Source organism: Astatotilapia calliptera, chromosome 5 (genome assembly GCF_900246225.1).
Source record: "Astatotilapia calliptera chromosome 5, fAstCal1.2, whole genome shotgun sequence".
Lineage (NCBI taxonomy): Eukaryota > Metazoa > Chordata > Actinopteri > Cichliformes > Cichlidae > Astatotilapia > Astatotilapia calliptera.
In genome coordinates this window covers 334,472-359,517 of record NC_039306.1, presented here as the reverse complement: position 1 = coordinate 359,517, position 25,046 = coordinate 334,472, and the positions used below count along the sequence as shown (strand labels likewise).

General features: G+C 43.4%; 1 protein-coding gene across 10 annotated transcripts in view; it reads left to right on the top strand.

Moving 5' to 3' along the window:
• LOC113021787 (dedicator of cytokinesis protein 3-like) overlaps window positions 1–25,046 on the top strand; it is a 229,871-nt gene that overhangs the window by 119,420 nt on the left and 85,405 nt on the right. For 9 of the 10 annotated variants that reach the window (XM_026166510.1, XM_026166509.1, XM_026166507.1 and 6 more), the window contains exon 5: window positions 9,266–9,362. In XM_026166510.1, the coding sequence (XP_026022295.1) occupies window positions 9,266–9,362 (97 nt within the window). Of the gene's footprint in view, window positions 1–7,023; window positions 7,290–9,265; window positions 9,363–25,046 lie in introns of those variants that run through there. The other variant, XM_026166513.1, reaches the window with a different exon arrangement.

The following is a 25,046-nucleotide window of genomic DNA, read 5'->3' as shown; positions in this document are numbered from 1 at the left end:
CCGATGACCCAACGTGTCATTACGGGATCCCAGCGGTGGCAGGATTTAGGACGGGACCCCCGGAATCAGGACGCTGGTGATTTAGATGGAGGCTTGGATGGAGCTCTGAGTGATTCGGGGGAGGCGGAGATGGGGAGGAGGCTGGTTGCACATATGAGAGCCTGAAAGAGAGAATGACAATGAGGACCGAGATATAATGTAATGATGTAAGTGTTGCGTTTGAGAGCGTGGGAAAGTGGAAGTGATGTAAAGAACAGACAACCAGGAAAAAAGACAGACATATAACTTAGGCGTAAGCTTCATATAATTATTGAATTATGTACATCAATGTTTTACATTACTGCATTAAAGAAAACGGGATGTGATCACAGTAACGTGGTACACCCACCAACAGGGCTCGATCGCTGTGATTGGTCTGCTGGGTAAAAGGTGACCAACAAAGAGTTGACCATCCAGCACTGCTCACAGCACCAAGGAGGATGTCTGCTCTGCATGAAGCAGGCAGCAGGACATCTGTACAGTAGATGCTTCTGAGCTTTAGTGAACCTTCTTTTCATAAAACTTCCACTTTTACTGTCCGGTGAGAATCAGCGTAGTCACTCTGCACCCTAGAAAATCTGACAGTGATCTTTAATGTCTCATGTGTTTGAGACGGCACGGAGAGATTTGAATATCCTTATGTAAAAACTGCAGCATGAGGTCAAATGAGTTTAGCGGATTTTAATTTGTTCCTGTGGAGTCAGCCTGCCTGCGTCCCTGTGTCGATCCACCAGTGTACAGCAGCCTGCAGGTTTGTGCCAGGAAGCTCTCAGAGCTGACATTTACAATTATCACAACCCTGCACTTCATTACTACACATGGAGAGAGAAACCTACTGTACAAGTGCACGCGACACATTTATAGTAACGGTACAAAAAGACTTGAACAGCAAAATGCACCAAAAAAACCTAACAAACAAAAAACACTTGCAGGCATAAAAGAATGAAATCAGGCTCATGTCTGAAGTTAAATGAACACTTTGTGTAGAGCCTGTGTGAGCTCCTCAGTGAGTCTGATCACCTGCTTACTGTTTGTTTGCAGCTCCAGTCAGACCCAGGACCCGACTCTCATCAGGTTTTCTGCACAGTGCATGTGAATCGATTATGAAGTGACAGATTTTTAACTCACCGGATCGTTTGGTCAGTTCTTTTCTGGCATTTTGGCTCCACCTGGACTGACGCGAGGTTTTGCTACATGGAAAAAAAAGTTTGTCCAAATGAATTAAAATGACTGTTCAATAGCAGAAGGTAGCAGCACAATGTTCCTGAGAAGCACTGAAGCATCTGAGGCTGGGAGTTTGTGTGGCTCCCTCTGCAAACAGTCAAACAGGCTGATGGGAGCAGCAGGTCAGTGAAATGCTCTACAGGCTCGTTTTTAATCCTTTATTCCAACAAGTTTAACAAGCAGAATAATTCAAACACTTCAGGCAAGTTCCACTGCCTTTCAAGTTTATGTAAAGAAACAACTGAGCTGACAACTCGGTCAAAACTACCAATAAACTGTCATTAAATACAATATACTCCCAACTGGGTTAGGGTTCATATTTTTATTGGGTTGATAATTTAGATGAAGATGTCCTTTTCTTCCCTACAGGTCCAGTATACCCAGACTTTCTCTCTAATATTGAACCTCATGATTAACAGCTGAAAGTAACAGTAGCACGCTCCTGAAAAGCACCGAAGCCTCAAAAAGAAACACAGATGCTGTAAAACGTACATTTTTTGCACCATTTCTTCTACATTTGAAGGTTTAATACGAGGAGACGATCTGTGCTCCACCAAAAACAGAAATACATTTGTTTTACTAGTTTCTTATTACTTTTATGATTAAAAGAAAATAATTTCATACATTGCACAAGTTTTGTATTTGGCAGCAGCAGCATGGTGCTCCAGAGATCAGTGCTGCTATCTTTGAGTTTGAATCTTCCTGCTTGGAGGGTTTCTGCAGATTTCCTTCACACCTGCCTGTTAGCTGGACCTCATTGGTTGTAGGTGCATGTGGTCGCACGTGGACCCACTCTGCTCTGTGTGGACCCACTCTGCACTGTGTGGACCCACTCTGCTCTGTGTGGACACAGACTAAAGCTGCACAAATGACAAAACATGCTTATGAACTCATAAATAATGAGTCGGTTACAAAAGACAAATTTTAAAAATGTGCAGTGCATTGTGACGTTGTGAATAAATGGCAGTATGTGCAGTTCACATCTAAATGAATAGTTAATGTTACATGCAGTGCTGCGTGTAACCTCTGGGTGCCGTGAACAGTGTGGACGTATTTTTAGAAGCAGTGTTGCGCTGTTTGCACGGTGACCCTCAGCTCAGCGATCGGTGCGGTGAAATGACGGCCGCCCTGCATTTAACCCCAAGTTAATGTCAGCATACGGAGCTTGATGGTTTTCATCTTTGACGCCAGCTTCATGTTTGTGATCCACAGATGGAAAAGAGCACATGTGTTTAAAAAAGAGAGAAAAGTGCTCCGTGTCTGCACGTGTACGCTTTTATCATTTCTTATCAGAGCCAATCATTTCTTTTTCCTTTCCCACTCTTCTGTCATCCTGCCTCGGTCCATTTTCTAACTTTTTGATTTTGAAGCTGTTTCTTAACAATTCAAAGCACCAAATAAACGAAAATAAGACGCTAAAACCAAATCCCTCGTTCTAACTTTGTCTGAGCTGCTTAAGCACCAGGCTGGATTTACTGTAGCTTATCACGTATCATTTAAGGGACAATTTACTCATTATCCTAACTTAATAATGTCACATTTTCCCATGAATGCAGTCTTTTTGAAAATGCAAAGAAAAGCTTTTATACCATTTTGGATTCGTGCTGCAAAGATTGTGGAGCATTAAATAAATTTTATGAAGCACAAAAGAACTTCTCATCTTTTCCGTGTTCGCATTTCAGGGTGACTTGAGCTAATGTAAAACCTAAGAGACCATCAACAGTGAGAGCGGTTTGTTGGGTTCAAAGTGTCATCATCTAATAACTGATTAAGCCATCAAGATTCAAATTAGTTTCATTTAAATACTGCCAGTTCACAAGAACAGCCACGAGGCTCTTTATATGTTTAGGTAATGAGCCTACAGGCTTATATGGAAAAACCCATTTGGTGATAGTGGGGGGGGAGAACTCCCTTTCTAGGTGAAAAAGCTTCCAGCAGAACCGAGCTCTGTGAGGGGAGAGGATAACACGAGAGACCACAAACAGCAAACGGGACAAATCACAAACTACGAGACAGAATCACACATTTGCTGGATCGTGTGAGCGCTTCAGTTCGCTGTCTGCTGGGAGTTCAGTAAATAGAGCTTAATACAGCTCAAGTACACAGACTGAGTCGGATGACGCACCAAATCAAAGCAGTTTAATGGCAGGAAGCATGACAACATCCCTGGAGACTAGAAGCTGGTAGTCATGGTGAAACACACCACAGATGGAGGCTCAGCTGAGGCATCCAGGTAAGGTGGAGATGTGGAGGAGGTGAGTTGCATGAATGAGAGTCTGAAATGCAGAATAACAGAATAGCAGTGAGATTTAAAGCACAGGGAACAGAGAGACTAACTGGCTCTCAGAAAACAGGCAAAAAGACTATTGGATCAAAGACGACAGAATTGAGTTTGACAGGGTGGGAAAGCGGAAATGACGAAAGAGCAGCAGCTCAAACACTCAGGGCTGCAGGCAGGTAGGAGAAAACAGAGGTTGGACAGCAGTGCTCTGGTCAGGATGTGCCAGCTATTCCGTTTTAATGGCCAGCAGGGGGCGCCTGCTCTGAGTACAGGAGTCATCCTGCTCCTTGGATCTTTGGCCTCAGTAAAAACTTGATCCTGATCAGTCCTGCTGCTCTCAGCCATGAGGCTTAATTCCTGCTGAATGTCCTTCGTTTAGTGCAGTGTGACCCTAATAACCGCAGAGATAACAGCGGAGCGTGTCGACATGCTCGGGTTTGATTTTTGAGCTCAGAGCATCTGACTCACCTGACTTTTCTGTTTAACTAAAATTAAGAAAGACTCAGACTTTTGTGTCCATACTGTCACCTAGTGCACTGGTGTCCTTCCACTCTCACACATGATATCCATGAAACCAGAAGCTATAACTTAAGATGCACATTTAAGGAAACCAGTTAACAGTTAACAGAGTACTGCAAGAAAAACAATCCCAGTCTGACTTACATCGGCTCATCGCTCCAAAGTCATTGGGGTATTTGTCTCTATCAGCCGTTTGACCCTGGTGGTGTTAGTCTCTGCATCTCCTCCATCACTGGTCGGCCAATCACGACCTTTAAAAACTGATCATTTATGAATTATTATTATTTCAAACATCACAAACACTTCAGTTCAACCTGTTCTTACATATTCATCAAAGCATATCTCTGCTGATCATCGTCTGAATGGTAGCTGGCTGTCAGGGCTGAAACCACATTAGAGTTTGCAGGAGGGCGTGGTCTGTGTCGCTGCTGCGGGGAGGCTGACACACCGGAGCTGCATCAGTTCATCACGCCTCCCCTGCATTTAAGTCTGTACCGGGTCCTGAGTATGTGAGGCTGGCAGCTGAAACCACATTAGAGTTGTTTCAAGATGAAAACTGACGTTCACCCCTCGGCCATAGGCTGGTGGGGTACTGTCGACGCCCCGCTGGGCAGCCAGGTGTCCGCAATAAGTCGAGAACAAGGTAACATAGGATTTTCACATTCATACCAGGTGTAGCTACTAAAAATCTGGAATGAGTTTAAATCTCAGCAAACTTGACCTCAAGGCCAAGGTCAGAGGTCAGGTTTTTTGAAAATCTTGTGAACATAACAGCTCAATGATTTTGAAATTCATCCTATTAGTGCATCCACAGGCAGGCTGAGGGGTAGCACCGGGCCGTCAGTGTTTTTATAACATGAACGTTCTGGGTTTGAATCTGAGGGTCATCTGAGGAGTTTGTAGGGTGTTGAGGACGACACACTGATGCACACGGCTCAGCAGGGTTTTTCAGCTGCTGTGACAGAAAACGTATATAAACACACACCCGGTCCAAAGCCAAGTTCAGCTGTGGTCTGAGGTGGTGAGTGTTATGGACTACGGTAAGTGCTAAAAGTGCACTTAGTGGCTCTGTTGTTGAGGTCCGAGAGGTCAGGAGCAGAAAAAGCTCCATCGAACCTGTTTTTGCTGGACGCAGTTAGCAGGGTAAAAACATCAGGATGTGTTAGATTACAGGATGTGGTGGGGTTTGATGCACCAGCGATAGAAGGCGGGGGCCAGCAGCTCTTATGTGATGCTGTGTTTGCTGCCAGCAGGTGTAAACAGTAGGCTGGCTAAAGCCGTGTTTATTATCTACGTCCGAGCTGCCGGGAGCTGTCAAACTGCTTCATTGGAGGTGGATTCAGATGGGAGCAGTGTGCGCTCGATGTGCCAGTGACATTCAGCTGTCACAGACTGTAAGTGCACCACTGCGTAAAGTGAGAGATGGAGTGCTGCTGAAGTGCTGATACAGTCATTTATGCAGAGGGTGTTGAGAAATGGACTAAGGATACAACCACGAGGGGCTCCGGCATTGATGCTGCTACGCCTCTTCTGACAGCCTGCGATCTTTTAGTGAGACGCACTTTGCCATGCTAATGTGTCATGCAGTACACTGGAAGCATCATTGAAAATGTTTTCTGTAATGCACAAAAACTAAGAAATAAGAGGCTGGATTGGAGTCGTTTAAAGCAGCCCAGAGAATACAGAATATTAAATTGCTGTAAAGTTTTAAACACAGCTGTGGGGTATGAATATAACCAAGGGATGAAAGACAAAAAGAATTTCCCCCAAAAATCTCTTCTTCTCTCAAGAGTTTCAAAACAGAGGCAGCGAGTGTTTTTAAGAATGAACTGCATGGAGAATAACAGAGAATAATAATAAAGAGAGGCTGTTATGAGGCAGCAGATGAAAATATAAGTGGCTTGAGACTGACGGAGAAACACTGTGGCAGCTCGGGGCAGCGATGACTCGGGGCAGAGATAACCAGATGGAGACTAGTTGTGGGGCACGGTGAGAGAGGATATGGATAAAGATTTGCAAACAACAGAAACACAGACAGAGGTCAGGCTAGGAGACAGAAACCAAAGACTGTGGGGATGTGGGTGCAGAGGGAGACAGAGCACAAAGAGGGAAGAAATGCAGGAGAGAAAGCAGAAAAGGGGGAATAACAGGAAAGGCAACACAGAAGAGGAAGAGGAAGCTGTGAAGAGGAGGAAGAGTAGAATGTGCAAATGGATGATGGAGATGTGCCAGAAAAGAGAGGAGGAGGAACACGAGGCAGGGAAGCAGGAGGAGGGAGCGATTAGGCTGAGTGAAAAGTAGAACAGAGGCGAAGAGGAGGAGACGCGTCTGTGATACAAGTGTAACTAATGTGTGTGAAATCACCAGGCGGCCGCCAGCTACGGCTCAGCTGGGAGATCAGCTAATCTGGCACACTGGCTTTTATTAATTAATCAGTTACTGTATGCGACGGAGGGAAGGGGGGTACGTGAGCAGAGGGGTAAGAAGGAAAGAAGTGCTTCCCTGAGTGAGGGAGGGGCGAGCAGAAAGGTAGCGTGGGATGAGAAGAAGAACAAAAGTGTGTGTGTTGCTTTAATGCTCTTGACTCCAGGCTGGAGACGCAGCTTTCAGTTCTAGTGAAGAAATCCCTGATGCTCAAAACTATGTACAAGTGCTTAGGTGAAACGAGGTCTTTGTCTTCAGCTGCTTTTCTTTGTTCCACCTGAAGACGTGAGCAGGAGGTAGAGCAGGTCATCTACTGATGGAAGGTCGGTGGTTCGATCCCCGGCTGCTCCGGACTGCAAAGAGGCCAAACACTGAACCCGAGTTTCTCCTGAGTGAATGACAGATAGAAAGACTGAGCTGTGTTGTATAAGGCGCTTGGCAAAAGTAAGACCCATTTTATCCAGGCCACATTTGGAAACAGTAATCCATGCTTCAAAATGCTGCTGCACTTTGCTGCTGGGAGGTGAGGTGAAGGCGCGTTGTCCTCCTATGCATGGGAGGACAATGCATAGGAGGATTGTCCTCCCATGCAAAGGACAGGTTCATTAAACTCAACCTGTCCTTGGTGCATTGTCCCTCAACCGTCCAAGGAATACATCGATTATTTCCTGGAGCTTTCAGCGATTTCTGGACCCTGTGGATTCCTGCCTCATCCCTGTGGTCGGCCTGGATGATGCTCCTTCGTGACATTTACCTCCTGGAACCTGGACTTTATGTGCGTCACTGAGATTTGGCTTAACACGTGAGTCCAGTATTTTATCCGAACTTTTACCAGCGGCTTGTTCCTATTTTAACACACCGAGGACATCAGGGGAGGAAGAGGTACAGCGGGTGATTTTTAAAAAAAAGGATTTTAAATGTAAACTGTGATTTTTAGAGTTTTCATCTTCCAGCCTTGAGCTCACATGTTTTGAAGTTAATCACTCTAACTCAGTGATCATTGCTGTTATTTATCGTCCCTCTAAATACAATAAGAACTTCATAAATTACCTTTCAGAACTTCGAGCTGGGACTTTGCCCAACTACGATCATGTTTTTATTGTGGGAGGTTTTAATATCCATGTCTGCTGTCCAGACAAACCTCTGGTGAAAGGGTTTTTAAGCCTGACTCTTTTAATCTGGTCCAGTCCATACCCGGTCCCACACACGAACACGGAAACACACTAGGCTTGGTCTTGTCACACAGTCTACCTGAGTCAGACGTGGAAATATCTGACGCTGTCTTTTCTGATGCTGTTTTCACGAAACCACCGCACATGTTCGCCACTGTTGGATCATTAACCCTTCCACTGCTGTCCAGTTCTCCTTTGCTTTTAGCCAGCTGTCTGTCCCCGCTGATCTCACTCCCTTGGACACAGAGGACCTCAACTCCTGGTTTGAATCTTCTTGCCTTACTATACTGGACTCTGTGGCACCATTAAAAACCAGGGAGCCCAAGGCTAAAACCGAGCCTTGGTTTAATAACACCACTTGGGCTGTGATGAGGAAGTGTCATAGAGCTGAATGCAGATGGAAGAGGGACAAACTGCAGGTGTCTCTTCAAATCCTAAGGACTGCTGGCGCCTCTATCAGGATATGGTCAAAGAGGCTAAAAGAAAATACTTCTCCAAGATAATTTCCTCCAACAGTCATAATCCATGTGTGTTATTTAACTTAATGACACATTAATATCTGGTGTAGTCCCTGCTAATTTTAAGCATGCATAAGAAACCCGCCCTGGACCACACTGTATTGGCTAACTACAGGCCATCTCCAAGCTGTCTTTTATGTCTCAAATCTTAGAGAAAATTGTATATTCCCAGTTGATGGATTTTTTAAATGAGAACGGCATCTTAGAGATCTTTCAATTAGGCTTTAAAAACCTTCATAGCACTGAGTCAGCAGTCCTAAAGGTTTTAATGATTTCCTCCTTTCCTGCGATTCTAGTAATCATGTTGTTCTGGTCCTCCTTGACCAAACACCTGCCTTTGACACTGTAGACCACAACATTTACTGTGGCTTACACCATCTTGCAGACATTTGTGGTACTGCTTTGAATTGGTTTAGCTCTTATCTTTCTGACAGAACTGTTAGTGTTAACCTTTTAGGGCACGAGTCCTTTTCTGCTCCTCTTCAGTTTGGGGTCCCACAGGGCTCAATTTTAGGGCCTCTGCTTTTTTCATTATATTTACAGCCCGTGGGAACCATCCTTAGAAGGCATGTGATATCCTTCCACTGTTATGCTGACGACTGTCAGATTTATCAATGTGCATGTTCTGTACACCTGTTTTTGATAATAAAGCTGGCTTTGACTTTGACAGTTTACCTTATTTCATATGTTAGCTCGTGCTTTGTGTTTCCACCTGTGCATGAAGTGTGCTTTGTTGGTACAGGCAGTATAAGTGGATTCTCTTATCTTATCTCTTATCAGAAATCCAAACACAAGATTAGTGTTTGGATTTCTGCTTCACTGAACTGTCAGTTCACTTTAATTCATTAGTGTAGAAACCTGACACACGTAACTCCACACAGTCGCCAAGTTCCTCTGGTGACAAAGCAGGCCAAGCTTTTATTGTCTCTCTTACTTTTACGCGCGCTAACAATTTCACATGTAAAGGCTTTGTACTGTGGACGTGCTGCTCTGTGTGTCCTTAAATCTGCTTCAGTTATGGACATCTGATGCTTGTCCAAACCCAGCAGCTGTGAATTAAATGTGTGTGTGTCTGTTTTCTATTGCAGGCCACATGAGACTGTGGTGCCTCTTGAAGACCCCATTGTCACCGAGGTCACGTCAACACTGCAGGAATGGGCCTTACTGTGGAAGCAGCTCTATGTGGTAAGCAGCGCGGAGCATCCGTGTGCATCGTGCCGCTTTGTTGTCAGGAACAAAGGGAATGCAACAGACCGAGTCCCCCAAAGCCCGACATCTTTAGAAAGAATCCAGTCGCTGCTTAATCTCGGCAAACATCATTATTATCACATGTATTCTGAAGCTGTCCCAGAATCTGAAAGTGCTGCAGTTGTTTTTGTTTTCGTGAAGAACTATTCTTGGAGGTTAACTAAAACTAACCCAGCCTACGGTGTGGGGAGGCCTTCAGCAGCAGTTGGTGCTTGATAAATCTCTGTTTTGAAGAAAGAAATACAAGTAGCTGATCAACCAATCAGAACGCTGCACAGCTGCAAATCTTAAAAACATCTGCTCTTCATTTTTCCCACACCTAGTACAGTTTTTCTTGTTTTGTGGGTTTATAACCAACTAAATAAATGAGAGACTCAGGTTAACTTTACTTTAGCTGGTTTTGTAACGTGGGTTCATCCCAGTTCACACAAAATCTCCAACTCAGATCTTTTCTCTGTGTAAATCGGTGAAAGTGAATATTTTCTGGATGAATTCAGTGGACCAGCTGTGAAAAAAGAAACTCCCGCTGCTGGGATCAATAGCAAAAATAATGCACAATAAAATAAATAAAACATGTTCATCTGAGGATAACAAATAATAATTACTACTTCTTATTGCACAGCTGTGTGAGAACAGAGAAATGGAGGATACTGATTCTGACCTGTATTAAAATAAAAATATTCTCAACCAATCAGATTTCTGAATTGCACCAAAGACCTCTGAATGGGAACACTGACTTGTGTCCAGCCTCGGCCTGTGCTGCCCACAGATTCATGTATTTTTAAGGTGCGATGTTCCTGAGATGTGCCTGGCTCTGAAAGCACAGTGAAGGCTTTCTGTACAAAAGTGCAAAGGCTGCAAGCAGTAACTGTGAGCTCGCTGTCACTCATATCTGCATCACTGTCAGCCAATCAGATTTTTCACTCACTCCACCCTCTCTGTCCAGCCATCAGTTCGTAGCCTTTTTTCGTACTTTTAGGCCATCTGTCTTCTCGCCACTTCCTGTCGCAATATGTGATCGGAAATCCATCTGTCCCTAAACGGATAGAGGGGAAAGTAATCCGTGCATTAGGCCTGGTTGTAATCTAAAACTGTCGCTGTGCTCCGTCTCCTGTCTCTGTTCCGATGGTTATTTTCATCACTCATCTTCCTCGTGTCCTGCCAGCCCCGTCGCTCTGTGCTTTTATTCTGGTTTAACAGACTTTTGTCTTTGCTCCCTGCCAGAGTTGAAGAGATGAAAGACAAAATTGTCATTGTCGGGTTCTGCGTGACAGATTTTCTATTTCCATCCTGACAGATCTGACATTAGTGAGTGTTTTGTCACTGACAAAGTGAATGTCCTCTTAAAGCAGATGAAAATCCAGCAACAAGGAATGCTCGTGCGTTGTGGACGGATGGAGAGATATAGGAGTAGATTAGAGAGAATGACTGTCTTTGTTGCAACACTGTCTGCTTATAGATAAGCACACATGCAGATAAGAAATAATAAGCCCGTAAACAGAAAAGGACGTGGAGAGGAGACAGAGAGAGGGATGCCGAGGTCTAAAACGATGAAGCTGGTGCTGAGCATCAGCGCACTGCAGAGCAATTCTCTGGTTTGTTAGAAGGGAAAGATTTTTGGTATTTCATGGGATAACAATCAAATTTTCCATACTTAAAAAATTGCCACGATAAGTTAAATTGAAATTACTATTATAATGTAAATGCCAAAAAACATGACTTGCAGAAAAGAGTGTGCTCTACATGCAGACAGCGGGCACAGTTGGGCCATAATCTGGGCGACTTTTGGCACCGTTCCCTCAGTTAGGGCACTGACGAGTGTTGTGTGGAACAGACGATCTGGACTTTAGATGCCTGCTCTGCAAACTCAGATGTGCCCTAAGTCAGCGGTCTCCAACCTTTTTTGCGCCACGGATCGGTTTATGTCCGACAATATTTTCACGGACCGGCCTTTAAGGTGTCGCGGATAAATATAACAAAATAAAACTAGTACCGGTGCCGAAAAAAATAAGATTTATTCATAACACACGTGAAAAGACCCAGGAAAACCGAGTTAACGATAAAAACGATAACAAAATAACGCTGAAAACCGATAAAAACCCTGAAAACCAGACATTTCACACCTGAGCCTCAACTCTCGCGGCTCGGTACCGGTCCGAGGCCCGGGGGTTGGGGACCGCTGCCCTAAAGGCCACAACGCACCTAATATTTGGACGTGTGGCTGAGCTGAAGCATACACATTTGACTTGAGTCAAGGCAAAATGTGGTCCATGGAAACCAAATTACACCAAAACAATGATTTAGAGCTGGGTATAAGGAACAAGTATCCCCCTTACATGTTGGACCTTTGATGGACCTCAGATATGTTTTATTGCAGGACAAATGTTGAAAGAGGAAATAAAAAATTTGAAGATGCTGTAAAATCCTATTCATTATTAACTAGCAGCACTTTTCCTGTTAATGGTTATTGTTGTTATAACAGTGAGTTATCTCATGAACCAATGCAAAAACATGACGCAAAGACAACCATGACGTGAGGAAGTCTGTATCATCAGTAGTGAGGATGTGTGAGTGGATAAGTGCTGCGCTCCAGAACATCGGAGCCGCAGTTTAATAGAGAAAAAACTAAACCAGGTGCTTCCCGTTGTCCTGATGGTGTGCATCACCCACCTTCTGCAGTAGAGAGGAATAAAGAGAAGTAAGGAGAGCAACCAGACCATCACAGTGGAAAAAAATCCAAGTGCAAAACACAAACGGGCTGCGATCCAGGGTCTCCTGTCTGCTAAGCTCCCTCCTACCTCCTAAAGCAGACTGTGCAGCTCTGCAAAGCTGTTATCTCTCAGCAGCCAGAATCGCTGCGGACGCACCGACACCGATAGACACCTTGCACTTAACGGTGAAACACAGGTGGCGTCTGCCAGAACGGCGCTATGTGACGCCCGGGGAATGTGCAAATTTGCCAAAATGCTGCCTGGAAGCAAAATGCTGACACACTGATGTCAGAGCCCACTTTAAGCATTTTCATATAAATTTAACGTTTTTCTAGAGCTTGTACAAAAATATAATAATTGGCAGTGAGTCATAGAAACCTGTGCGACTCCCAGTTCACATATTTGTGTGTATACTTGTTTTTTTCCCTCTCTCACATCCACACACACACACATAAAGATGCTCAGACGTGGCTGTCATCACTGCACGCATGAATAAATGCAGAAACATCGACATGCTGAAGTCTCAGTAAGTGGACATTTGGTGGGTCTGCAGTCTGTAGAGGTGACAAATGCAGCAGAGCAGGGAGGCCAAGACACACACACACACACACACACACACACACGCACACACACACACACACACACACACACACACACACACACACACACACACACGCACACACACACACACACACACACACACACACACGCACACACACACACACACACACACACACACACACACACACACACACACACACACACACACACACACACCTCTGTGAACACACACCATCTCCTGTGCCCTCTCTCTCTCTCTAGTGTATCTCTCCAATTGCCCTTTGCACACAGCCACAGGCAGTTTACACATTGGTGGCGAAAGTGTGTGTGTGAAAGACGAACCCTAAGACAGTGTGTTAGAGACTGAATAAATAAAAAATATGAGAAAGAAAGCGAGGGCTCGGAGGGGAGAAGGGAAAAGGAGAAAGCATGTGAGACTGAATAAGAGATAACAACTGACAAAGGAGAAATGGAAGATTGCAGCAGAGTCAAGAGAAATACTGGGTTGGCTTCAGTGCTGTGTGGTACTAAATGCATATCAGAGTGGCAGATTATTGGATGCTCTGAGAATCAAGAAACATGGAAACACAATAACCAGTAATTAAACAAGCAAACAGTGTCAGTGTTTACATGAGGAAAGAAGTTACGGTGCTACAGGGTCACACAAAGTCACATTTAAATTCTTTGCCCTGATGTGGTCTTTGGCTGCTTTCTTTATTTTGAGTGTCAGATTTCTGTGTGAATTGGATGTGGTTCAATTCAATTCAATTTTATTTATATAGAGCCAAATCACAACAAAAGTCGCCTCAAGGCGCTTCATAGATACAGAGAAAAACCCAACAATCACATGACCCCCTATGAGCAGCACTTTGGCGACAGTGGGAAGGAAAAACTCCCTTTTAACAGGAAGAAACCTCCGGCAGAACCAGGCTCAGGGAGGGGCGGGGCCATCTGCTGCTACCGGTTGGGGTGAGAGAAGGAAGACAGGATAAAGACATTGTGTAAACTGGTACCGTGTCACTTCAGTGTTCCTCAGATCCATCTGTTATCGTCACATCTGGTTATCACTGCTTTTTTTTTGCCTTTGCCACTTTCCTTGAACAAGTCGAGGCCCAAAGACCTCCAGGAGGTCTGGAGAACTGTTGCTCAAGATACTCTGGCTCCTCGGAAGCTAATTAGAAGTCAATGAAGTCAATGAGAGGTGACTCAAGACTTTTGCACAGTACGGTGGCTGCCTTACGTTAATCACTGGGACTAAACCCAAAGTACCCCCAAGTCACTCTTTGTTGCTGTTTCACAGCTCACTGAGCTCACTGCTCGAGACTGCCCTCTGCTGGTAGTTTTGTGCAGAACAGTAAAACATTGGTTTACAGTTTTTTACAGACGCTAGGACACATTTCTCAATACTTAGGTCACGTTTGCAAAACTCTTCACACAATCCTCCTAACTGACCGTCAGCTTGGCAAAGCAGTTCATTTCACATTCAAAATGCACTACAACTACCAAAACACTTCATTCAGGTCTCAAATAACCTCATTCTTCCAGAACACTAGCAAAGGTTGACAGCCGACAAACACACTTTGTCACCCACAAAACAATGACCTAAAAAACACTAACAACATGTAGCATTACACAGTGTTTTCTTGTGTAAAACAAGGACACATCTCTGTTTATAATTTCAATATATGTTACTGGAATGAATCAGACATCATGCAGAATTCGTTAATATTTGTTTATGTATTTTTATTTTTTTGCACTAAGTAATCCCAAAATACAAGAATTTGTATACACACCATCCACTGATACACATACAATAGTAATGCTATTCTACTCCATTTCTGGCTGGGTCCATGTTTACATCACAAAAAAACCTATTCAGCAGTTGTCTCCTTTTGTAATGAAATTGAAGGAGTAACATCTGTGCAGATGTTCAGTTACAATGAGAATCAGCTGTGGCTGGTTAAACTGCATTTTTAGATTTAAAATATGTTTCAATAAAATATTGCTGTTGGATTTTGCTGTCTTATTCAGTTTTGCATTGTGTTATTGTTTTGGCCATAAGTTTAACAGTTTTGAAAACAGTATGTAAGCACATGCAAAATGTCCTGTCCGTACAAAGAGTTTTGGCAGTTGTTGTGTCTGAGTGAGAAGATAATTCATGAAATTTGAGAGATGTAGTCATTGAATGCATTTTGTGCCAAAACAATGATAACTGGTCCTCAGTTTAGCCCACATAGACTTCTGTTGTGCTCACTGTGTGAGGAGTTTTGCCAACGTGACCTAAGTATTGAGAAATGTGTCCTAGCGTCTGTAAGAAACTGTAATAGATAAAGGAGCACGTGGTCACTCTTTTTGATGATATTAGAAGTCACACCAATCGGATTCTAAATATCCTGGTATCCTCTAATGCAACAGATACTTTGCATACAGTTGCATAATGTTTTTTACTTAATTATTATATAATTGGAGATTAGATTAGATTAAACTTTATTAGTCCCTCAGGTGAGTTCCTCCAGGAAATTCTTTTTCCAGTAGCACAGCACCGACAGAAGTTGCAAAACAATGTAAGCAGAAATAGAAATATATCATATATACACATATATTAATACAGAGTGTATAATAGCGATAAATAGGATAATAGGAATAACCAGGGAATTGCACATTTCAACTATTTTGAGTCTATTGCGCCGATGAATATAGAATAAAAATTGCACAGTGAAAAGTGCACTACAGCTTAGTTGTTCCCCCCTCCTTTGTCCTCCTGTTTCCCCTCCCTCTCCCCTCCAGAGAGGAGTTAAACAGTCTGATGGTGTGTGGGACGAAGGAGTTTTTAAGTCTGTTGGTTCTTGACTTTGGGAGAAGCAACCTGAACAGACTCCTCTGGTTTTTATGGCCGTGTGCAGAGGATGTCTGGCATTGTCCATAATGTCCAGCAGTTTCTTTAGTGTCCTTTTCGCTGCCACTGTCACCAGAGTGTCCAGCTTCATGCCGACCACAGAGCTAGCCCTCCTGATCAGTTTCTCCAGCCTGGATGAGTCCTTCTTTGCTGTGCTGCTCCCCCAGCACACCACAGCATAGAAAAGTACTCCAGCCACCACCGACTGGTAAAACATCCTCAGGAGCTTCCTGCAGATGTTAAATACAGTCTGCTTTGGGCTTTTTTTATACAGATGCTGCTGTTGCATGACCAGTCCAATTTAAAGTTAATTTATTTTTGCTGGAAGAGGACAGAGAAGATGTGGAGGATGAGTGGACTTCTCCCTTCTTGTTGTCTCCTACATCCTGATGTAGGATTGAAATTTGTATCTGTGTGTGTGTGTGTGTGCATGTGTGTGTGTGTGTGTGTGTGTGTGCGTGTGTGTGTGTGCGTGTGTGTGTGTGTGTGTGTGTGTGTGTGTGTGTGTGTGTGGGCAGAATTGATTTGTGAACAAGGAGGAGAGGGAGTGGTGACAACCAAACAATGATGGAAGGATGTGAAAACAGGGATAAACACAGAGGGACACATTTCTTTGCTGTGAAATGTGTAGACGTGTGTGTGTGTGTGTGTGTGTGTGTGTGTGTGTGTGTGTGTGTGTGTGTGTGTGTGTGTGTGTGTGTGTGTGTGTGTGTGTGAGGAACAAGAAAAAACCAGAAGAAGCGACAGGACTGGCAGGCAGTGGGTGGGGAATCTGTCCTTGTCCACTTCTTTCTGCTTTGCATTGAAATGAAATTTTTGTTTCTGCAACAGAAGAAAGTCAAAAGAAGACAGACGCACACTGAGTGTTCATAGCTGCAAGGCGCAGCGTGCATTCATCATGACGAGAAGAAAATTCATTCAAGTTCATCATCCAGTTTGTGAAGTTTACTGGCTGTCAAGTGGTTTAACGTTTTTATATCAACATGCAGACGTGACTCAGCCTTTGGCGAGATCGCTTGAGCTTAAAATGTCGCAATTTTACACTCGCAGATGTTATATTTTATGTCTGAGTGGAGAAACTAGTTCTTTCATTTTTTAATAAAAGAAAGTGACAGCATACAAAAAGAAACATCAACAACAACCCAGAGAAGAAGTGCTGCAGTCCCACCCACAGCTCTACCACACAAGCTCAAGCAATAATCAAAGGCAAGGCAAGGCAAGTTTATTTGTACAGCACAATTCAACAACAAGGTGATTCAAAGTGCTTTACAGAGACATTAGAAACAAGAACAAATAAAAAGCATGATTTAAAATTGAATAAAACAAGCAAATAAACTAACTAACTAATTAACAAACAAACAAACAAACAAAACAGTATATAAAATCAAAACAGATAAAATCAGAACAGTAGATAAAATCAGTAGTTAAATGTAAGTTTTGAAATTTAAGCTTAAAGTGTGGATTTGGTGCTTTATTCAAATGCAGCTGAGAACAGGTGAGTCTTCAACCTGGATTTAAATAAACTGAGTGTTTCAGCTGATCTGAGGCTTTCTGGGAGTTTGTTCCAGATATAAGGAGCATAAAAGCTGAATGCAGCTTCTCCGTGTCTGGTTCTGACTCTGGGAACTGATAAAAGACCGGATCCAGATGACCTGAGGGATCTGGATGGTTCATACTGGGTCAGGAGGTCATTGATGTATTTTGGTCCTAAACCATTCAGAGCTTTATAGGCCAGCATCAGAACTTTAAAGTCTATCCTCTGACGGACAGGCAGCCAGTGTAAAGACCTCAGAGCTGGACTGATGTGGTCCACTTTTTTGGTCTTAGTGAGGACTCGAGCAGCAGAGTTCTGAATGAGCTGTAGTTGTCTGACAGATTTTTTAGGTAGACCTGTAAAGATGCTGTTACAGTAATCAAGCCTACTAAAGATGAATGCATGGACTAGTTTTTCCAGGTCCTGTTGAGACATCAGATCTTTTATCCTAGAAATATTCTTGAGGTGATAGTAAGCTGACTTTGTTATTGTCTTAATGTGTTTTTCTAAGTTTAGGTCTGCATCCATCACTACACCCAAATTTCTCGCCTGGTTTGTGGTTTTTAGATGTATAGATTGAAGTTCTCTGGTGACCTGTAATCGTTTTTCTTTGGCGCCAAAGACTATTACCTCAGTTTTGTTTTTGTTTAGCTGGAGAAAATTGTGGCACAACCAGTCATTGATTTCCTCAATGCATTTACCAAGAGCCTGTACAGGGCCTCGGTCTCCTGGTGACATTGTGATATATATTTGTGTGTCATCTGCATAGCTGTGGTAGTTTATTTTGTTGTTGTTTATAATCTGTGCCAGTGGGAGCATGTAGATGTTAAACAGAAGGGGTCCCAAGATGGAACCTTGGGGAACTCCACATGTGATACTTGTCTGCTCAGATGTGAAGTTACCTATTGATACAAAGTATTTCCTGTTTTCTACGTATGTTTTGAACCAGTTTAGTACAGTTCCTGAAAGACCTGTCCAGTTCTCCAGTCGTTTGAGTAATATGTTGTGGTCAACTGTATCAAATGCTGCACTGAGATCCAGCAAAACTAGGACTGACATTTTTCCACTGTCTGTGTTCAGACATATGTCATTAAACACTTTGGTCAGAGCGGTTTCAGTGCTGTGGTTCTGTCTAAAACCTGACTGGAAGGCATCGTAGCAATTATTCTGTTTTAAGAAGTAACTGAGCTGTTGAGAAACTGCTTTTTCAATGATCTTACTTAAAAATGAGAGATTTGAGATCGGCCTGTAGTTGTTCATTTGTGTCTTGTCAAGATTGTCCTTTTTCAGTATAGGTTTGATTACAGCAGTTTTTAGTGATTCTGGAAACACACCAGATAATAAAGAAAAGTTGACGATCTGTAACAGGTCTGACTCTAAAGTCTTTGAGACCTTTTTGAAAAAACTTGTTGGCAGGACATCTAAACAGCAGGAGGAGTTGTTCAGTTGACCTAAGATGTCCTCCAGGTCTTTGCTGTTAATAGGTTGAAACTGTTTCATGGTGTTTAAACAGTTTTTTGGTGGACACAGTACATATCCTGGTGTTGATGTACCAATTGCTTGTCTAATTTTTTGGATTTTTTCAGTGAAGAATTTGGCAAAGTCATTGCAGGCCATGGTCGAATGAAGTTCAGCTGCCACTGACACAGGAGGGTTTGTTAGCCTGTCAACTGTAGAAAATAAGACCCGAGCATTATGGCTGTTTTTAGTGATGATGTCAGAGAAGTAGGACCTCCTTGCATTCCTCAGTTGTAAATTATAATTGTGAAGTTTCTCTTTATAAATGTCATAATGAACCTGGAGGTTTGTTTTTCTCCATCTGCGCTCAGCTTTCCTACACTCTCTTTTTTCTTTTTTCACCAGTGTGGAGTTTCTCCATGGAGACTTTTTCCTTCCAGAGATAACCTTCACCTTAATGGGAGCAATAGTGTCCATTACATTTAACATGTTAGCATTGAAGCTATTGACGAGCTCATTGACTGAACCTTTGGACAGGAATCCTCTCAGAGGGTCACCTGACAGTAAAAGATGATCACCTCGCTGTGAAACAAACTCGAGGTTGCAGCACACTCACAGACTCGTTTACCTTTTATGAAGCCCTGTCATGAAGAGATGTTGTAGATTTTTAAAAATCAAGAATAAACATGTTACAAATCTGCACAAAACCTTTTAGAGCTCAGCTAAACACACATTTAACCTTAATCATGGAATAACATGGACATGTCTGCGTATGCTTAAATTTGCCCCCTGGGCAGGGGTGGGATGTGATGATCCTCAAGTGGCCTGGTTGATGGTTCTGCGTAGTATCTGGACTTTGCTATAGTGGACAGAGACCCGATGTTGTGCCTGGAATCTGCCAGAGCAACTTTCCCAGTTTCAGGGTTAAAGATCTGGACTTTACCTTCCACATCTGCTCCAGTTGTTCCTTCAGCATCCAATACCTCTCTGTTTTCTTGCACTCCTTCCTGATGTTGCTCTCTGCTGGGATTGGCACATCTGTCATATCTTCTGTTCCAACTAAGGTTGGTTAGCCAGCAGCTGCTTGACTGTCTGGAATTCGAGGTCCTGCAGGACTTTAGCCCTGTTGTTCTCAAAGAGCTTTGGTACTGGTTGTCCCATCAGGACTTTATATCCTGTCCCAGCTTTAATCTTACATCCTGCTACTACCCATGTGTTGGATAGTCTCCAGGGTATGTATGCACAGTCTGCAACTTGGGATCTGTCCGCTGTGGATCTGGTGCTTGGTGCCATGGCTCCAGGGTTGTCTTCCACAGTTGTGTTTAAAAGTCCCACTGAGTTCCTGATCCTTATTAATGGCAAGTGCCAAGCACTCCAGTGTCCATGTGTAGAGCACTGAGTCATAGGCTTTCTTGTAGTCAATCCAGGCGGTCAAAAAGATGAAGTTAGCTGTGTATTTATTCCTCCATTTGTAAAATGTTTTTGTTGATGTGCTGGTTCTTTCACATTATAGCTCATGAGCACGCATCCAGATAATAAAAATCTACAGGCCTACCTTTGTAGGAGGAAAATTTAATTGCCAAGAGTGGCTGAAAGTAGTTTCTATACTGCACATAGTTACTGTATAAAGTCTGAGGCTTTGTAAAAATTGAGTTTCCTTCATGTATCTTGAGAGATTTTTAGAAAAAATAAATCCTATAAAATAATTTCATCAGATTATGAAAGGCATAGGTGGCGAAGAGAAACAAATATCCTGAGGAAAATGGGAGAAAGATGCAGCGCATGAAGGCAGTAACGGACACGTGATTTAACTTAGAGGAAAAATAATTTAAGAGAGTCGTGGAGAAAGACTAACTGAATCTCATCTCTTCTGTCGAAGCCTTTAAACAATATCGTCACAGAATGAGAAACCGAACACAAAGAGAAAGAAAGACCAAAAGTTTAATTGGTGGCTGTAAGACTGCAGAGGAGGAATGACTGAAACAAGAAAAGAATTGAGATCCTTCAGCGCTTCACAGCTCCCATTAAAAAACATGAGTGAAAATCAATCAAAAGAAAATAGATAGTTTTCTATGCTCTTTGCCATGTGCTGTTCAAAGGGGGGAAATACACTACGCCTTAAACCCACACTCAGATACTGATGATTAAAAGAAATGAAAGATGCTCTTTGTTGATTGCTTATTCTGTGCTTTAATGGGGACTGCCTTCGCTGTGATGCTGGGAGATAATTGGTGTAGTGGAAAAAGCTGTTTAAGGATAAAGCTTTGTAGTGTGACACAAAATGATGGTAACTTCTGTGTGTGTGTGTTTGGCTGTGATGATTGTTACTGGGTAGACACTGAGTGAATATTTAAGCCTATACTGGCAGCTGGGAGCACCAGAGGAGTCCATATTGGTGTTTGGTTACACTGCAAAGCTAAGATCTTAAGGTCGTAAATGATGACTCTAAGGTGTTAGCGTTTTTACATTTCATCTCAATATTTTTATCTTTGGACTCTCCTGGAGTAGCTTTGTTCACTTACTGTTCAAAATATGCTGTATTCGTCTTATACTGGGCTTTTTTACAGCCTCTGGCATCGTTCATGTCTGAAAATAACTTTTAGCTTCTTTCCTTTGAAGAACACCTCATTTATAAGCCAGCCTTCTTCTGATTGGCTGCCCCTCATGGGGCTTCTGTACGCCTACGATGATCTTACTGGGTGTATCTGCTCCCATTGACATAAAGCAGAGCCAAGTGGTGAAAAAGCTGTCTGCACTCGAGTGCTTAGAGCAGCGTTCAGCCTGTACCTGCACTGCTACTGACCTCCTTTTTGGAGGCTTTGGTCATGTTAAACATACGTGATATGAGAACAGTGCATGTATGATCAAGTGTAATAGGTCTCCTTTAATGTCAGCTCAGGTTATTAGTTCATATTTACATTGTTATTTAAATGTGTGTGTTGGCTTTTATTGAGAATAGCAGTTGGTATACACACATGTATTCATATCTTGTAGGAACATAAAACACATCCACACATGTGCAGCAGCAGTGACACTAAGCTGCTCTTTTTCTGACAATGTTGTATTTTACTCAGTTGTACATAGTATTTGTATTCTATTTTTATTTTACTGTATATAGTATTTTATTTTGGGCAGCACGGTGGCACGGTGGTCAGCACTGTTGCCGCACAGCAAGAAGGTCCTGAGTTCAATTCCACCATCAGGAGTCTGCATGTTCTCCCCATGTTTGCGTGGGTTCCCTCCGGGTACTCCGGCTTCCTCCCACCGCCCAAAGACATGCAGCTTGTGGGGATAGGTTAATTGAATAATCCAAATTGCCACTAGGTGTGAATGGTTCTCTTTCCCTGTGTGTTGGCCCTGCGACAGACTGGCGACCTGTCCAGGGTGCACCCCGCCTCTCGCCCTATGACAGCTGGGATAGGCTCCAGCGCCCCCTGTGACCCTGAAAAGGATAAGCGGAAGCGAATTTAATAAGCATTTGCAACTAAAACATGGCTTATTCACATATTCAGTGCATAAGGAAACTGTATATTTCAGAGCTTTGGTTCACAGGACAGCACCAAACCTTAAACACTTAGAATCTGTCCCACTTTACTTTATCAGAGCAAACATGCTGTGAGCCGAGCTTCTCGTACCTTTGGGACCTGCAGTCAACAGGTAGTCCTTTACTCCTATAACAATCCCACAGTGATGAGTACTCTTCACTACAAGTGATGACATAGAATCAGTATAATTAGAGTGATTCTGAGCACAGCTGTAGTGTGCTTTGTGGATCAGTTGCTGTGGTTCTTAAATGCTTCCACTTTGCAATAACATCATTTACAACTGATCATCAAACAGTTGTGGCGTCTTATTACAGGACTCTGCTCTTCAGATTAACCTGTTCTTTCCCTAAATTATTGTAAGGACGCTGTAATCGTGGCTCAAGAGTTGGGAGTTTGCCTTGTAATCGGAAGGTTGCCAGTTCGAGCCCCGGCTTGGACACCCTTGGTCGTTGTGTCCTTGGGCAAGACACTTCACCCGTTGCCTACTGGTGGTGGTCAGAGGGCCCTCTGTCAGTGCGCCCCAGGGTGGCTGTGGCTACAGTTTAGCTGCCATCACCAGTGTGTGAATGGGTGAATGACTGGATATGTAAAGAGCTTTGGGGTCCTTAGGGACTAGTAAAGCGCTATACAAATACAGGCCATTTACCATGACATGGTGCTGGATGCTGTGTACCTGTGGAAATGGGTCTGAAACTGTCACGGTCTGGCTGGCAGACCGTGGGGATGTGGGGAAAGGAGGACCCAAAACGCAGACTCTGCGATGCAAACAGTGCTCTTTATTTACAGTGAAAAGGCTGTAAATACAATAACTCCCCGTTGCTCCCTCGAACCCCGTGCGCGTGCTTCCCTCCGATATCTGTGCTCGTGCTCCCCGCTGTTGTGTTTCCGCACCCCCGTGCGTGCTGCCTCTCCAGACCACTCCTCCTCCTGTAGGGAAACCAGAGACGCAGCCGTCAACACTAACCCTCGGCGGGCATATACGCACAGCACAGACCTAAGCTAACACACACTGACTTGGTAAGATAACTCAATGATCCCGCGTCGGTGGGAGCTCCAAGACTCTCCTAAGTAGCTCCCCCGACGAGCCCTGATCAGCGGCAGGTGTGTGGCTTCGGGTGTGGCCAGTCCCTCCGCAGGGCCACACCCCTCAGGCCTGCAGGTGGCCGAGCTCCATCCTCCAGGCACACCCGCAGACATACACACCCATACCTCGCCTAAACATATGAGTGGGACACAGACTAACACAGCACAGAGAAACACACATATGTACACGCACAGAGAAGGAGAAACGACACCAAAAATACATAATAATAATAATAATAATAATAATAATACACAGGTCCATGACTGCCCAGGGATCCTGGGTCGCCCAGTCCCAGGACCCTGACAGAAACTGACTGAAAGCACTGGAATTCAAAGATTAAGGAACATTTTTTACCTTCATGTAAAAGTGTAAATTTTCCTTTCGTACAGAATCATGACACCAAACTCAGTTAACACTTTATAAAAATAAATATAAATAAGAATGAAATAAATATTAGACGTGCTGTATGAAAAAGTCCAAATGAGCCTATCAGTGAAGTAAACGTATTCAAAGACTGCAGTGAAGACAGAGCTTTTCACAAAAAGGCTGCTCATTCAATTTTCACTGGATCTGAAAAGTGACAAAGGAGATGTAAGAGATTTAGTGAAATAGCATGTCATTGATTAAAACTACACAGACCCAAAGGATCAGCCTAATGGATAAATTTACATCAAGATTTTAATACCAGCCAAACTTTGAACTGCTTATCCTTTGAAATCAGTGAGATCTACATTCAAGAGTTTTTCAGAGGGTTCTTTAACGCTGCAGCGATGCACAAAACGGCCCAGTTCTTGTCACATGTAAACAAATATATATATATAAAAGTAAGAAACATTGGGAGACTTCATGTTGATGTTTTTAAGGAAGTATTTCATTAACCCAGATATCTGTCTGCATCCATGGGTTATATTCATGCATGGATGCAGACTTGGTGAAGGTGCGAACACAAACGGAGGTTCGTCCTCGGTGGATACAGAGCCAAGTTAAGCTAGAAGCACCTCAAAATAAAACGTCACGCTTTGATGTTCAGTTAAATCGTTGAGACACGGTCAGAGTTCAGGCTGTGGCTTGGGTTTAATATTCCCTTCACAAAATTAACCCTGCACACTGAAGTGTGTACTTACTCAGTGTGTGTGCATGTGATGCCACATGGACTTTTACAAGTGTCCATATGTGACTAGCTGGCAGTAACAGACTTGCCTCATTTAGCCAAAACGTGGTGCGTCAGAGCCGCGATGCCAAAGGACACCTCGAGTGTATCTGTGAGACGTCTGTGGCTTTGATACGCTGGGAAGGGGCCGGGTTGGTTTTCTTAAGAATACCACAACATTAGTATCTGTCCTAGTTGTTTTAATACACAGTTACTCTGTAAGTTCAGTCTTGCATGAAGAGATGGTGGCTTTAGTGCTTTAGTGGATTTGTAATGGGCACAGATTTAGTCGGGGCACTTGATGTGCCGTGTACGACGATGTCCCGTCTGATCTGTCGTCTCCCCTGCAGGTCCGTATTGTCATTTTCTTCAACAGTTTGATTGACAGCTTTCAGTAGTGAGCTAACAGCATGGCATAAAAATGCCACCTCTGGTCTCGGTCTTTGACACATCTTCCCATGTCTGTCCGTCACACTGTATATCTGTTATATGTGTGACTGGATGTGGGGACAGGAGGCTGAGAGGTGCAGGGAGTGCAGCCATTACTAATGCAGCCTTCCTGACCCAAAGAAACGTACAAAGGGACGTCTGCACACATCCTCCCATCATCAATCTAATTATAAAGCTGCAGTGAAGCAGACAGCCGAGCACGTGGCTCATCAAACTGTCAGTTGTTGTGGAG